The sequence below is a fragment of the Leptonychotes weddellii genome, chromosome 4, assembly GCF_054177405.1.
Source record: "Leptonychotes weddellii isolate Sample4059 chromosome 4, ASM5417740v2, whole genome shotgun sequence".
Taxonomy (NCBI): Eukaryota; Metazoa; Chordata; class Mammalia; order Carnivora; family Phocidae; genus Leptonychotes; species Leptonychotes weddellii.
This window is the reverse complement of record NC_138372.1, coordinates 147,338,260-147,352,786: the sequence shown is the minus strand read 5'-3', so window position 1 is coordinate 147,352,786 and position 14,527 is coordinate 147,338,260. Positions and strand designations below refer to the sequence as shown.

The 14,527-nt window shown below is 33.3% G+C and overlaps 1 protein-coding gene across 2 annotated transcripts in view; it reads left to right on the top strand.

The window, feature by feature from the left end:
• CSMD3 (CUB and Sushi multiple domains 3) overlaps window positions 1–14,527 on the top strand; it is a 1,160,890-nt gene that overhangs the window by 1,103,217 nt on the left and 43,146 nt on the right. For both annotated transcript variants that reach the window (XM_081816413.1, XM_081816412.1), the window contains 3 exons: window positions 1,661–1,834; window positions 3,979–4,161; window positions 8,373–8,549. In XM_081816413.1, coding sequence (XP_081672539.1) covers window positions 1,661–1,834; window positions 3,979–4,161; window positions 8,373–8,549 — 534 coding nt within the window. The remainder of the gene's footprint in view (window positions 1–1,660; window positions 1,835–3,978; window positions 4,162–8,372; window positions 8,550–14,527) is intronic.

The window sequence follows — 14,527 nt, the reverse complement described above, 5'->3', positions numbered from 1 at the left end:
TCTATGATATTACCATACCTAAGGGGCATTACATTTTGATTTTCTTTTGTACTAATATTTTAAATTTCATTCAAGGCAATATTAGTCTTAATGTAAACATCTACCAGGGCTTTAGAATACTTACGGATTTAGACAAATGTGTGACTTAAAGCTTACTGATTTAAACATTTATCATATTACAGACACATATACATATAAATGCAGTAAATGTTGATATACATCATCTTTCAAGTCAGTGAACATTTATTTGAGTGCATTTTGTCATATGTTTTGTTGGAGTTGTAGAATATAAATAAGATAAATTGTAGCAGATGTGCATAAAATTAGCACATGTAGTAAGGAAATAATGTGAGAACATAGAGAAATGAACATGAATTTGAAATATTCAGTTAGTTATTAAGTCTTAACTATAGCTATGTCTCAAAAAATTGATGAATCATGATAAAAAAGAGAAGAAGTTTATAGATTGAAGGAGTGGTGTGTCAAGAAATCATTGTGCAAGTAATTTGGGGTTGTACTAAGTTTCTAAATTATAAAATTATTTTATGATAATGTTTTAGTTAAAGGTATTTTATGTTTACAGGGTGGGATTTTTTGAAAATATTGTGACATCATTCATGCACTAATGAAGAAACAAAACTTCATGCAGTGTTCATTAAATTTCAGCTTCTATAGCAAATAATTCAATTGTTGATCTTTTTCTTAAAATGTATTTCACTTCTTTGTGCAGACAGTGTGGTCTAATAGTTGAGTAATTCACTTATTTGACTGTGTGGCTATAGCATTCAAGTTAAAAATCTTTCATAAGACATGTAAACATGAACTCCTTCACATTTTCTTAGCTCTCATACTTTTTGCCTTTCTTTATTTCCTATAGCATCTCTGGTAGTGTGCAAAGTATTCAAGGGTTTTATTACGTTTATATCCCCTTATGTGCCATTTAAAACTCTGGAGTCATATTGCAATCAGTATTTTTCCAAGTTATAACTAAAAGGTGGTACACAGTTAGTTCCCAGGCTACCTCTAGGTTATAAAGAAAATTCGACAATGCACTGATACCTGATTCTGCTATGCTTAGTAGTGTTTTAGTTAACAAGCCACTGAGTATTTTCTTTGTACAGCATGATTTATTCATTACTGGCTGGAAATGGAATTATTCTAGACTGCATTATTAGATTGTGTGTCACATATCCATCTTCATTCCCTTTCCTTTACCTTCAAAATTCTTCCCTTTTAATTTCTGTATGGGCTCATTTTGAATCCTATATAGCATTGTAGGTCCTTACTTAGATTATCCACATACTCCTCTCCTCTATCTAACTTGCATATCCTTGTCCAGGCACATACATACTTTAAACCCGTGCACATGTGCATACAAACACACACTCACCACCCCCACATATAGCAGACTTATGCTGACTCATTTATGCTTGCTTACAGTGTTCCTGCTAAACACGGGTGAGTGGGTTAACAGGATGGCTCATGTAACTGCAACTTCCATTTTATTTTTTATAAGCCAGCTTTCACATGGATTTTTTACTTGTGGAGGCTAGGTATATTTGAACAGATAATTTACTTCTGATTTATTTCATAAAACGTGGTACAGGCTGTTCGATAGGAGATATAAAAAAATTTTATATTCAATAATTATGTATTGTAGTGATTGACTGTGGACACCCTGGCGTTCCTCCTAATGCAGTCCTGTCTGGTGAGAAGTACACCTTTGGGTCCACTGTTCACTATTCCTGCACAGGAAAGCGTACCCTTCTAGGCCAGTCATCAAGGACTTGCCAATTAAACGGCCATTGGAGTGGATCACAACCTCATTGTTCAGGTACCTCTTGGAAAATTGGACAATGTGTGTTAGAAGTTACGTTATTAGTATTATTATTATTATTAGGAATATATACCCAAAACAATAAGAAGAGATAAAATAATACATTTTTTAAAAAATCTCATGAGAGAAGCTGCAACATAGTTTATACATTTATTGGAATACTTCTTAAGGCAATATAAATTCAGAGCACAAGTTAATACTCATCTTGTAGATGATAAATTACAGGTATGTTTTGAGCTGTGTTGTAGCTATGTAAGTAATTAACTACGTTCAGGATGCTACTGTGTGTATTGTGCTTTTGTTCATTAAAATGAACTGATCCATTTTTGCAGATACAAAATGTTATTTCAAGATTTTCAGTTAGAGTTCAGTTCTTTTAAACTTTCTATACAATCGATTATTTAATAACATATTTTTAAAATAAAGCCCTAACTGTTTTAGATTAAACTAAGCCAAGTTTTATGAAAGATATTTATCTATCACTCCTGAGTTTCTATAACCCCAATAGTTAACTTATAATAAATGAATATTGAGGCTATTTAAAATTAATAATTTGTTTGCAGAGTATTTGATAGGTCTTATCAGCTGTTTAAGCCACTGCTTTTCTTAAAAAATATCAACTAAATTTTAGACCTGTGTTGTCTCCCTATTTGATGCTACTTATATGTTTTTACCCATCAACTAGATGTTGGTGCTTATTTTTCTGCCTGTTTTTTATTTATATATTGCCCATTATTTTCATATTATTTTATCTCTGTGGAGATCATGTTGATGACTTACTAGAAGTTGTTTACATTGTTTTCCTTTTAGGAGTAAAAGTTATGAAATGGTTACTTATTTCAGAATCTCCTTGTGATTAGTGGTTAGTCCCTGTGAACTGACTGCCTGGGACTTCAAATTTAATCTATAGATTTGAAAAAACTGTTACTTCTAATGTGACTATAAAAATGATTTTAATGAGAATTAAAACTCTTATCTTGGAGTAACTCATAGTTAACTCAGATAACTGATTATACATGAAAACATAAACTTATATGCATACATCCCAATGTATTAGGAAATTGCTACTGAATTGCAAAGAAAAAATGCACATAGATATTTAAAAGTGAAATAGTGACCTTAAAGTTTTGGTTCATCATGAAAATGAGGAAGTATAAAGAAGAATTCCAAATACACTGGGCATGTCAAAAAAGGCATCTGGACAGACAGCATTTTCAATGTATATGTCTTCCAACTTTCTCTCTCTCTCTCTGTCTCTCTCTTAACATGTAATAATACTGTGGCATGAAAATGAGGAAGTATAAAGAAGGATTCCAAATACACTGGGCATGTCAAAAAAGGCATCTGGACAGACAGCATTTTCAACGTATATGTCTTCCAACTTTCTCTCTCTCTCTCTTAACATGTAATAATACTGTGGCAACTGTGATTAGAATTATTTAAGACACGATAAAGGGACTGAATAAATCCTTAACACTAAAATGAAAAGATGAATGCCTAATCATGAGCAAAATCCTTATTAGGAACTTAATCCAGAATTTTTTATCTTTGTTTACAGTTTATATTTTCATATTGGAAAAGATACAATTCATTTATCTTTGGTCATTGGCCATTGGTAGAGAAAATCAGGGGGTGAAATTTTAGGCTACAGGAAATACTATATTGTGACATTTACATTTTCCTGAACATTACAGTTCTAATTTAACAAAAAAAGTTTTTCAGCAACTAGGAAATTCAAAGAAGGAAACATGCAAATTACCAAGTCCAGTTTTTAATTTTAGTTTTATACATCCGTTGTCATTTGAGTTCCTAGTACTATCAGTTATAAATTTTCCATTAACTTGTTTATTAGCCAGGTTTCAGAAATACTAATGAAATGTCTTTAACCTGTTTAATAGGCCCAAATATCACCGATACAAAAAATAACATCATACTCTGCAACTATTTTCTTTTTCATTTAGGCTTATTTTTGTGACTGGAGTTGGATGGGAAATGTGAATCATGATTTTACCCAGTCAACTTGTCATATTAAAACACAGCATGCACAAAAACAAAAGGCTACAAGAATGTTGGATTAAATAAATCATGAACATAGGGAATGTTTAATGACATAAATTAACTTAAACTGTACTGAATTTCAGGTGATGCTACGGGTACATGTGGGGATCCAGGTACTCCTGGGCATGGTTCTAGACAGGAAAGTGATTTCAGAACCAAAAATTCTGTACGTTTTGCTTGTGATATTGGTTATATCCTTCACGGCTCAGAAGAAAGAACATGTTTAGCCAACGGCAGTTGGACTGGAAGGCAACCAGAATGCAAAGGTAATCTAAGCAGAAACTAAATATATTGAAAAGTGTTGGAATTTAATGTGTATCCAAATTCAGTTGGTTACCACGGGTGAAATAACTCCTGCCCATTCGTCCTGTCCCCAACCTTGGAATAAAAGCATCATCCTATAAAAGAACTATGATAGGTAATAATTATAAAAAATATCTCTCATGAGCTATTTATGCACAAAGATTGTTCATGTCATAACAAACATCTCAATTATAAAAGTTAAAAATATTTGTTAAAAGGGTTTATTTTTTTCCCCTTTATCACAGTGCTTTACATAATAGACCCTATCGGGGAAAAATAGATTATTCTTAACATTACCTCAAGATCTGTTTCAGTTTTCAGGAAAAACATAGAAAGATGCCTAAATATAGATGAGATTTTTATTTATAGAATACAGTTGCTAGTAGCTAGAATCCTTAAAATTTTTCAGTATTTGAGTAAAATTCTTAATCATTCTGACTGGCTCAGAGGTAACATAATTAAATCTTTACCAGATTGGCTAGAAAATGAAGTGTTGCTGAAAAATTATCCTTAAATTTAAGTTGTTCTTTTTGAGATGACTTTAGTGCAAAAACTAAACTTGCAAAGGTGCTTATGAAATTTACTTGATGTTATACCAAATGTATTGGTTTTTATAAATAGGAAATAGTTAGCAATAGAACCTTCTTGACAGGTTCTTGATTGATTATATTTCAGAATCTTTTTATGATGTTTAAAATTAGTGTCCATATTCTAGGAAAGATAGTTATCTTTTTTCTTTAACTTCACCAAATTTAATCTTAATTAAGAGATACTTGCAGCTTAGTTACTATTATAGGGAAACTAGTTGAGAAACAATGTTGCTGAGCAAAAAACATTAAGTAAGACTATTTCTCAAACTTATTTTCCAAAGGAAAAATCTCAATAATTATATCATATATGACATGGGTGATATCTAAGCCATCACTTTGTTCAGCTGAACTGCAAAATGTTTTTTAGATGAAATGTGTGGTATTGACTTTGTTTTGTTAGTATGTACATTATGGATAAAAAAGAACCAGGAGTGGGGCACCTGGGTGGCTCAGTCGTTAAGCATCTGCCTTCGGCTCAGGTCATGATCCCGGGGTCCTGGGATCGAGCCTCGCATTGGGCTCCCTGATCGGCGGGAAGCCTGCTTCTCCCTCTCCCACTCCCCCTGCTTGTGTTACCTCCCTAGCTGTCTCTCTCTCTGTCAAATAAATAAATAAAATCTTTAAAAAAAAAAAAAAAAGAACCAGGAGTTATAGCAAATATAACAGAATTATCATTTTTCTCATGGATGGAACTCATACAAATCATTTAGAAAAAGAGATTCTAGTAGATGAATGGACAGAGGAAATGAACAGAAAATACAGAAGAGCCAAAAAAAAAAATTGTAGCATACAGAAAAAAATTCTACATAACTAGTAATAAGAAAATTATAATTTAACATCAAAGCATCATTTTTCACCTATTTTAAAATGAAATTCTGGTGTATGTGCAGCAAAACTAGAACTTTAAAACACTTCTAGAGGTTTTTTATTGTTATAATATTTTAGGGTAATTTGACAAAAATCCAAATTTATCCATAGAATATATATAGCCTTGATTTATTAACTTTTGAGGATTTTTTCCTAAAGAAAATAAAAGTATCAAAGAAAACACACAACTGTAATGTTGCAATTTTATATTTCTAATTGATTATGACTAGCAACAACTGGAAAGAATTTGAGAGCAATCAGAAAAATTTTGCATATATATATCATCAATAAATATTAGAATAAAGGCCATGAGAAAATGTAAATCATGTAAAAGTTAAAAATTAAGATTCAGAATTATGCACTCTAGTAAAATCAAGGCAAATGATATTTATTTGAGACAAAATATAAAAGACAATACACAAAAATGATTATATAGAACAGAGTGGTGGAATTTGTAGTATTTTTATTCTCTTTATTCCAAATGTTTTGTAATATTATTTACTTTAGTAATTTACAGTAAAATACAAAACCTTTCATAGACTTTATGGATGTGATGAATAAAACACATGTGAAAATAAAAATATCAAAAAATGTGTTAAAATAATTTAATAAATAGAAAAATACAATTTTTTTATTATGTTATGTTAATCACCATACATTACATCATTGGTTTTTGATGTAGTGTTCCATGATTCATTGTTTGCGTATAACACCCAGTGCTCCATTCAGTACGTGCCCTCTTTAATACCCATCACCAGGCTAATCCATCCTCCCACCCCCCCTCCCCTCTAGAACCCTCAGTTTGTTTCGCAGAGTCCATAGTCTCTCATGGTTTGTCCCCCCCTCTGATTTCCCCCCCTTCATTTTTCCATTTAAAGAATATAGCATTTTGACAAACTGACAAGGATTTTTAAAATGATGGGGATGCCTGGGTGGCTCAGTCAGTTAAGTATCTGCCTTCGGCTCAGGTCATGATCCCAGGGTCCTCGAGTTGAGCCCCGCATCAGGCTCCTTGCTCAGCAGGAGCCTGCTTCTTCCTCTTCCCCTGCCTGACGCTTGCCCTGCTTGTGTTCCCTCTCTCTCTCTCTCTAACAAATAAATAAAATCTTTAAAGAAAATGATGGTGCATGATGTTACAGAAGATGTGTGAAACAAGCAAAAATTTTTTACACTATTGATACAAGTGCATATAATAATTTGGGTGATTCTATATATACTTCAAAAATTTAAAAATATTTTCAAAATTAAAAATTATCCAGGCATTCCACTTCCAGAAATTTATCTTAAAAACACCATACGATATTACTCATATTTGGAATTTAAAAAACAAAACAAATGATCATAGGGGGGAAAGGGGGAAAAACCAAGAAACAGACTCAGCTATAGAGAACAAACTGATGGCTACCAGAGGGGAGGATGTGGGGGAATGGGGATTAAGGAGAACACTTGTGATAAGCACTGGGTGTTGTATGGAAGTGTTGAATCACTAAATTGCACACCAGAGTAAGATTACACTGTATGTTAACTAATTGGAATTTTTTAAAAAATTGGACCAATGTACACAGTTGTATATATAAGCTAGAGTATATTATAACTATATTGCTAATGCTTTTCAAATCCTTCTTGTGTTGTGTCAAGGGTCATGGTACATAACAAATAAATATGACCAGATTGTTATTTTAGGCAGATACTAATGAATATAGAAGAGAGGAATTACTCTTGACAAGAGATAAAAATATTTACTATATCATATGTTCTCCTGAAAATATTACCTGGAGCTTGACTTTGTTGTATATGTATGAAGTGTGTACATTTCCTTAATACAGATGCACACAAACATACAGAGGAATGGCAAAATTGAGTATTTAAGATGCAGAGAGTAATATAGATAGTACTTCTGAAACTGTAATTACATTTCTTATTCATAAAGAAAGCCATAAATTCTATAAAGTACTAAAATACCTTCTTATGCTACAGCAAAATTTAGTATGACATTTGACAAAGGCTTGCTTTTAAGATATTTTTAAAAATTCACTTATGGCATTAATGGCAAATAGTTAAACATAATACAGAATAATTAATCATATAAGGCATTTGTGACTGTTGTTTAGGATATGTTGCAAACTTAATGCAAAACATTCCTAGAATTTAGTTACTTGGTTTTTATTCAGTTTATTTTTTGTACACCTTGGCCCAGAAATAGAGATAATAAAGTTGTAATGCAAATCAGTTACATACTTACATAAATAAAAATATACATGGATGTTTATAATACTTAAATTGTTTATTTTATATCTATCCTCCTACAGGTATAATTATAATAAATCTCTGTTGCATCTTGTTGTTAACATCTACTGCAATTTTACATGAGTTGCTTTTTAGGCAGACACTCTTATAATCCTTCTTTGGAAGATTTTGTAGTACCCAAAGGCAATATTCAAGTAATTACTTTATTTTGTAAAGTTTTTACCAAAGCTACTAACAAAAGTCTTAAAAAAAAAATCTGTTATATGATTTGCACCCCAGTAATTAATCTAATAGAACCAATATAAATTCATCTTGAATTTCAACTATTTATAAAAGATAATTTAATGCTTATTGCAGACAATTTTCCAGCTCCTTTGGATAATTTGAAACAATCATTTAGTCACTAATTTTTTGTGAGAGGAATTCTAAAACCATTGTTAATATATACTCTGACCTGTTTTGTTTTATAGCTGTACAGTGTGGCAACCCAGGAACGACAGCCAATGGAAGAGTCTTTCGGATTGATGGCACCACGTTTTCCAGTTCAGTTATTTATTCCTGTATGGAGGGATATATTCTTTCTGGACCTTCCGTCAGACAGTGCACAGTGAATGGAACATGGTCTGGAACTTTGCCTAACTGTACAAGTAGGTTTCTTCTTCTTATTTTAAACGATCACTAGTTATGTGAAAAATATTGGAGTATATAAACGTGTATGTGTGTGTTTTGTAAATTAATCAAACCAGGCAAGGTTGTGAATATTGGTATTGTCTTTCCAATTAAAAGATGGTAGTTGTGTTATAGTTAGAAGGCACACTAGTGACCTTAAGAATCCGTTGACTTACCAAGGTACAGTAATTGGCAGAGGAAAGAGGAATCCCAGAAAATCAGTGCTGTTAAATGTAATTTAACAGTTTTTTTAAGAACAGAGATTAGGGGCGCCTGGGTGGCTCAGTCGTTAAGCGTCTGCCTTCGGCTCAGGTCATGATCTCAGGGTCCCGGGATCAAGCCCTGCATCAGGCTCCCTGCTCCGCGGGAAGCCTGCTTCTCCCTCTCCCCCCCTGCTTGTGTTCCCTCTCCCACTGTCTCTCTCTCTCTCTCTCAAATAAATAAATAAAATCTTTAAAAAAAAAAAAAGAACAGAGATTAATTATCAGCTATAATCCAGATTAAATATACAAAGAAAACAAATTTATTTTGTCAGTCTAACACACATCAATAACTGACTTGGTTTTTAAAATTTGTAAATGAGGAACATGTCGTTTCCAAGACTCAAAAAGGTACTGGGCTTTTTTTTTTTTTCTTTTTTTTTTCTTTTTAACGTTATGCTGTGGCGAAGGTCAATGGTTATTCTTAACAGTGTCAGTGGTGGAGCGGCCCTTGGCTGACCTCATAGTTCCCAGAAATTTCACTGAAAAGACAAGCCTTATACTGTGTGTGGGCCAATGACTCATTCCTTTTATTAAGCTCTTTTGTGAGTGTTTGTATTTCCTGAGTGACTGGCTCAAATGAATCACCCCAGAGGAGGATGCCATCAAAGTCATGTCATGTCCTATCTGCATAGCTGGAGAAAGCCGCTCATAGTTACTGTCTTGCCTGTAAAGATTGTGTGCAGTGACCAGGCTGTTGAGGTGCCTCGTGTGTATGGTGTCTCTTCACAGTTGACGGCAGACCATGGCTAGGAGACTATTGAAATAAGCGCTGAATAGAACATATGAGCTACATCTATAATAGCAAAACACTTGCCAGGTGTTGATTGGAGTCAGGAAAAAGTAATTTTCCTAGCCCTATGTCAGCCCCAGATATTGTTAATTCTAATCTTTTGGGTAATTCTTTACCTGACGTTGGGCAGATCCTCACAGACTTGATGAATTTTGATGAATACTCAAGGAGCTCTCTCCCTAGATCTCTCTTTTTTTCTGTGCATGTCCTCTCTGGTACTCTCTCTCAAACTCTACCCATTTTGTTGTCTCCTGACTCTCCAGATCCGTGTTTTCAACTCAGCGAGTCAGCTGGGCTCTACATGGGGTTTTTCTCCCTGTACCAAAGCCTGAAAATTCTCTTAAGGCAGTAAGATGGGGCAATTGCAGGACTCACTTGTTTTCTGTCTCTCAAGGATCACTGTGCCTCTGTGCTTTGCTGCCTGATGAAACCTTGTTTTTCTTTCTTTCTTTTTTTCTGGTTTTGTCAAATGGAGAATAAATTCTCCCTGATTTCTCCACTTTGAAGGAAAGAAATCCTTTTGCTTACTTTGCACATGTCTCATTTTTTTTGTGATACCGAAAGATCTAACAATTAGCAAATATGCTTTACTGTTTCCATACTACGCTACCCCATTTGAGCCTTTAGAACTGTATCCTGCTGTCTTTTAATCATCAGTTCAAATGACACATTTGGTTAAGCCTTCTCAAGACACTGCTTCCTCATATCCCTTTTAGCTAAAAGGGATCTCTCCATGCTGTATAACTACCCGCCGCCCCCACCAAAGGCAATAGCTTATACTGCTAAACCGTAAACTTCATAGGGCAGTAGTAACCAGATCTGTTTATCTCAGTGACTTTCTAGGGTGGAGCACAGAACTGAATATACAAGAGTAACTAAGTAATTACTTGTTGGCTGACTGAAATATCTCATTTGAGTTTTATTTTAACTATGAGTTTATATGACTTATAATTTCATTCCATTTTAAAATGCTTGTAGAAAGGGCTGGTAATTTTGTAGATAACAGGGCTCATAGTTTCTGGAAGATAGCATGCATTTAATATACAGTTATCAAAAAGACTGAAATAATGAGTATATTCAGAGTAAAGGAAATCTGCTGAATAACACATCTTTTTTTTCCCCCACAAAGAATAACAATTTAATTTAGTCAAGGATAAATACCTAAGTCTTTTATTTAAGATGTTTTCCAATTTTAGTAAAGATAAATAAACATACTCCAGTTTTTGAGACTGCAAATTGCATTTAAATGAATTGTCTTCGTTTTTCCCTAGAAATTTTAAATCAAGTTTAAAATCACCTAATTCAAGACAGATTGGTTACAAATAACATATAAAAAATATAAAGAAAGTTTCTTTCCTTATGTCAGTTCTTCAAGGAGAAACATTGTGTTAAATAAGGTATTTCAAGCATTAGCTTTTAAATGATGAATCACTATTAAATTAAAAACTGAGAATTTGTAACAGTTGACTCACTTTATCGGCAAAAAAGTGCCAATAGCCCAGTAGCAATCCAAACCAAAAGCGAAAACAAAAATATCCCCAAAAGAGGAGCACAGAGAGAGGTTTCAATGGAAATCAAAATGGGCTAAACTTCTATAATTAAAGGACCTAACATATTCATAATGCTTATATGTGGTGATCAAACTGAATTAGAACCATTGTCTTAGATTTCTTCTCATTAATTTGCAGTGGAAGTCAATTTAAACACATTATTCAAAGAACCATGTAATTTTGGACCTGGAAGAGATTGTATCATAGACTTGCACGTGTAGATCAGGAAACTGAGGTACCAAATTATTTAATTGACTGACTACTGTCAGAGCCCACTGCTGAACAGTTATTTCTACTCATACATGGATGGAATTTTCCTTTCAATTTAATTATTTCCTATATATACCAGAAAGGTTAAGTTTGAATAATCAATATTTATAATAAATTTTGATTTAATATAATTGCCTTTTGTAGGCACCTTTTTTTTTTTTAGCATCTAAACATGAGGACCTAAATAAGAATTTGAAATGAATTAAATTACATATAAAGAAAATGTAAAATGCATAAACTAATATTCCAAACCAAACCAGCAGTTTTTGGCAAACCCACCTAATCAAAACAAAACTTCCTTTTTTTTTTCCAATCAAATTGTTATTATTTTTACTCATAAAGAATAATATCTATCATTGAGTGTTTATTGGTCATTAGGATTTGTGCTAAGTACTTTACACAAATTCTCTCACTTATTTCTAATAACAGATCTATGAAATAAATACCATTAGACTTTCTGTTTCACATTTGAAGAAATGGTATCTTACAGAGGAAACACAAGTGTCTTCCTCATGGTAACACAGTTAGTATATATAGGATCTAAGACTTAAACACGTCTATTTGACCTAAGAAGCAATTTTCTCAAGTTCGTCTCATTCCCTCCTTTTGTATTTTTCCTCCTCTTTGTTTTCTTGCTTTATTTTCTGTCTTCACTAGAATGGTCAAGCATATTTCACAAGGCATAAATGTAAGACATTACTTATAATGCATGTGGAATTGTTTCATTAATTTATAGCCTACTCTTCTCTAATTTTTTTCAATTTCTCGGCATTTACCAATTTGAGTTCTACAGAGTTATATCATCTCTTAATGAGTTGGCCACTTGTAAGATTTATTTTTGTTCAAAAGCCTTTCTGCTTAAAATTACAATTTCCTCTATATATCTTGTCAATAATTTTATTGTTTGTCTCAAGATGAATGTCCAAACATACAGTGCAAATATATGTTAATAAATCTGCAAATCTTGCAAGAGATGAAATATTTTGATGTGATGAGTCAAAGGAAATGTGAATCAAGCTAGTGTTGAATCATATACATAATCAATGACAAAGTGGATCTGCTAGAATTGGAATAATATTAACTGAAAGAGACAAAATCACCAAGACAGATGATATGATAAATGTTTCAATACAGGATGATTTGAATATGAATTAACAGAGACCCTTGAGGAAATGAATTAAGCCCTTAAAATATAGGTGAATGAATTATCCATTATAATGTTATGGTGAAAGTAAAATAAAAAGAATTAAATTCTATTTGGATTTTTTCTACTTTTTTTAAAATAAAATTTTGGTCACTCTGTTTTTTTCCTGGGCTTATCTTTAGAAACTAGTTCCTCTTGCATAGTGAAAATCAGAGTGGTGATCTAATTTTTAGAATATAATTTTATTTTTTAGCTTATAGCAGCTTATTTTTTATCTAAAAATACAGAAATGTGGTTATATGAGGTAATTGGACTACTTATGGATTCAGTTAATAAAAAATCATTTACATAAAATCTATTATTTTCGGGTACTTTCCTAGGAACTGAGAATAAAGAGTCCAGTTAGTAAGGTCTCTGGTCTCTAATATTTCATAGGCCAGTGAAATAGCATCAATATTCCAAGCGGTTTCACCCTTTTGAGTATTTTCCACCAGCGTGATTTTGCAAATGTACCTTCATTTGTTTGACTGGCAGGTAGAAACACACACACACACACACACGCACATTCCTTTTCTGTTCTTAAAAAAATTGCCTTGTTCATGATTTTTGGAAACACTTTTGGAATAAACATAATTTAATAATGTTATTGTCCCCTTCCTCCCCCTTCCATATCTAGCCAGAGTAGAGATGTTGGTAAAAGGGTGAAATTTCCCTCACATCAGTTCTACCTGCTAATATTCAGCCAGCTTAAGATTATAAATGAATTGAGAAATTGCATATTTAATTAATCTTTCTCTAAAAGATGCCTCACGAACAAGAACTCTTTCCCTCTTCTCCAGACAGGTCCTTATTGAACCCACTGCCAGTTCTGGAGCGTTAAGCTTCCCCCACATAAACTAGTTTTGTCTTGAGTAGGTAAAAGAATATATCATGAGATCAAGGTCATGCATCCAAACATCACGCACACTTTGGCAGAGGAATTATGTTGAGAAACATCCATGGAATTAAACCAAGTTGGAAGGAAAAGATATTTGCTGTAATACCAAGAAGCTCATAAAAGTACTCTGATTATAAAATTTGGTGAAGTTCTTTTCTGTGATGGTCAGAATGAGAGAAGATATCTAAAAACGAAGCACAAGCAAATACTCATTTAAAAATGTAGTATAGGATCCTTACCTTTTGATGTCTTAACAGGCAGAACCACCTCTGATACCTAAGGCACATAGTGCACATAGTATTTTGGGAAGAAGATACAATCTGCATCAGGACAGGGCTTGTCAAGTGCAGTAAGGATTGGCTTTCAGTGCTGAAAAGAAGTACATTCATTTGTTTCTTGGAATTTTTTTTTTAGCCCACTAGGATTCCTTCCAAAATGATTAATGCCCTGTATCTGGCAGGTCTTGTCATTTGGGCCAAGGACAGCATACTCAGTCAGATCCAGTGATAAATGAATCTGAGGCTTTTGTTCCAATAAGCAGGACAGAAATGGTCCTTCCTGGATCTTTGTTACCAAACTTAGAGTTCTCAAAGATTTTTCTTTCTTTTTTTTTTTTTAATTTTTTTTTGGGGGGGGCGGTAAAGAATGGTTCAGGGAGATGGAACTACTCTCACGCAGGAGAACGCTGGAAAAGATATGCCCAGCATGAAACTGGGTAAAGTGAAGCTAAAAAAAAATCATCTAAATCTCAAGGAGAGGGAGCTCTCTCTCAGTGTTAGTGGTTCTCAGGCAGGGGTGATTTTGCTTCCCAGGGGATATTTGGCAATGTCTGGAGATATTTTTGGCTGTTACAGTGTGGCTGAATGAAGTGTGCTATCAGTTTCTGGGGAGTAGAGGTCAATGCTAAACATCCTCAATGCATAAAGCAGCCCCCCCCATTTAAATTTAATTAGTACCAAATGTCAGTAGTACCAAGGTTGAGGTTGAGAAAATCTAGCACTG